At 38.4% G+C, this 2564-nt stretch overlaps 1 protein-coding gene across 1 annotated transcript; it reads left to right on the top strand.

The window, feature by feature from the left end:
• Positions 1–1544: 1544 nt before the first annotated feature.
• Positions 1545–2237, top strand: LOC142174450 (uncharacterized). The gene is made up of 2 exons (XM_075240245.1): positions 1545–1665; positions 1876–2237. Exons 1-2 carry the CDS (start codon positions 1545–1547, stop codon positions 2235–2237), a joined length of 483 nt encoding a protein of 160 aa, XP_075096346.1.
• Positions 2238–2564: the final 327 nt, after the last annotated feature.

Below are 2564 nucleotides of genomic sequence, written 5' to 3'. Positions count from 1 at the left end.
GCACCTGCGACCTACTCACGCATTTGCGGTCATGCAGGTGCGTGACTCCTTCCAAACCTACGGCTCCTACCTTTTCCTCATCTAGTCGTTTCTGCGGTTAAATTCCGCATCTGCAGCCTCTCAACCACAGATGTGGTTTTGAAAGCAGCCCAAAGAACTTCAGCTGCAAACTCCAAGTTCCAATTTCCCGTTAACCATCCGAAATCATCCCGAGGCCCCTGAGACCTCAACCAAAAGCACAAACAAGTCATATACCACTATCCAAACTTATACAAATCTTCCAAACACATCAAAAAACATCGAATCAACCTGTTAGCATCGGATTCAAGCCTAAGAACTTCAAAAACTCTCAAAATACGCTTTTGATCAAAAAGTCTATCAAACCTCGTTCGAATGACCTGAAATTTTGGACATACGTCACATTCGACACTACAGGGCGACTTCAACTTCCGGAATTCCATTACGACCCTAGGATCAAAATCTCACTATCGAACCGAAAACTTCAAAAATTTAACTTTCGGCATTTCAAGCCTATATTAGCTACGGACCTCCAAAACACAATCCGAACACGCTCCTAAACCCAAAATCACCCAACGGAGCTAACGGAACCATCAAAGTTCCATTCCGAAGCCGTCTTCACACTGTTCCGACTACGGTCAAATTTTCAAAACTTAAGCTCTCATTTAGGGACTAAGTGTCCCAAAACTCTCGAAAACTCCAAATAAACCCTCCCGACATCTCACAATAGCAGAAACAAACACGGGGGAAACAGTTAATAGGGGATTAGGGCATAAATTCTTAAAACGACCAGCCGAGTCATTACAGTCCTATTTAAAATTATGGGGTTAATATCTTACATCACTCATAAAGTTTGCATGAATAGTTAAGTTTCCCTAACGAATCTAACTGTTCAATGAGCATGGTTATATGTGTAATGTGCTGTTTTGAATTTAATTATTCTAAATACATAACTAATGATCTATTTAATGTGAATATCTCTCATATTAACCATGTCTTCATTCAACCCACTTACCTCAATTTTGAACCAAAACAAGTTAGAAGGACCGAATTATGTTGACTGGAAAAGGAACCTTGATATTGTCCTAACTGCTGAAGCTTACAAATTTGTAATCACTGAGGAGTGCCTAGAAAAACCTGAAAATGCTGTTGATGATCAGGTTAAGTCCTACGACAAATGGGTTAAGGCTGATGAGATGACGCGATGTTACATGCTTTCCTCTATGGCGAATATTTTGCAACATCAGCATCAGTCTATGGGGTCTGCTTATAATATGCTCGAAAGTCTCAAAGAGATGTTCGGTGAGCAAAATCATGCCGCTAAGCAGACATCCATGAAAGCCCTTTTGAACACCAAGATGGATGAAGGATCATCGATTAAGGACCATGTTCTGAAGATGATAAGTCTTCTAAATGAACTGGAGGTCCTTGGAGCTATGATTGATAAGGATTCTCAAGTTGAGATGGTCCTGCAGACTCTGCCTGACAGTTTTTAACAATTTTGCTTGAACTATAATATGAACAGAATGGATTTGTCACTAGCGAAATTATTGAATGAGCTGCATGTGGCAGAATCCATTATCAAACAACAAGATCCAGTTGTGGCACTCAATGTTGAGAAAACTTTAGTTTCTAAGTCGAAAGGCAGTAAGAAAATAAAAAGGCTCAAAAGGTTTTGCACCTGGAGGTGCGGCTGGTGTGAAAAATCCCAAAGGCAAGTGCTATCATTACAAGCAACCTGCACATCACAAGAAGCAAGCCTTGCCTATCTGGCAAAGTTGTATAAGCAATGTAATTCAAATTTAAATGTTATTGAAACTTGTTTAGTGGCTGTTTCTAGCATGTTTTGGTGTGTAGATTCGAGAGCCACTAATCATATCTGCACTACTTTGCAAGGGTTTCAGGAAACGCGGTGGCTAAGTGAGAATGAAGTTTGCATTTTTCAAGCCAATGGCGAGCCAGCACCAGCTTTAGCATTAGGAGATATTAGAGTTTCATTTAGTAGTGATAGAGTTTTAGTTTTAAAGGATGTTCTCTATGTACCTATTGGAAGGAATTTAATTTCGGTTTCGAAAATAATGGATGTTGGTTATAATGTTTATTTTGCAAATAACTCTACTGTTATTAAGTTTAATAAACGTTTTATCTACACTTTTTCTAGAGTACATGACCTTTTTATTTTTGATATATCTCCTCATGTGCTACAACAACCAAAATAATTAAATAACATTAATCTGCCACATAAAAGAAAACGTATTTCTGAATTGAGTCAAACTTATTTATGGCACTTACGTCTAGGTCACATAAATCTAAATAGAATTTCGAGATTGGTCTCCTCGTAGACCTTTGAATTCATTGAAAATGGAGTCACTATCAACATGCGAATCCTGAAGGTAAAATGACCAAGAGACATTTTCCCTCAAAAGGAAATAGAGTCAGCGATAAGCTATAATTAATTCACTCTGATTTGTGTGGCCCCATGAATATACAAGCAAGAGGTGGTTTTGAGTATTTTGTGACTTTCACAGATGATTACTCAAAATATG

The sequence above is a fragment of the Nicotiana tabacum genome, chromosome 20 (genome assembly GCF_000715075.1).
Source record: "Nicotiana tabacum cultivar K326 chromosome 20, ASM71507v2, whole genome shotgun sequence".
Taxonomy (NCBI): domain Eukaryota; kingdom Viridiplantae; phylum Streptophyta; class Magnoliopsida; order Solanales; family Solanaceae; genus Nicotiana; species Nicotiana tabacum.
The sequence above is the reverse complement of the archived record's forward strand: the minus strand, read 5'-3'. Positions and strand labels throughout refer to the sequence as shown.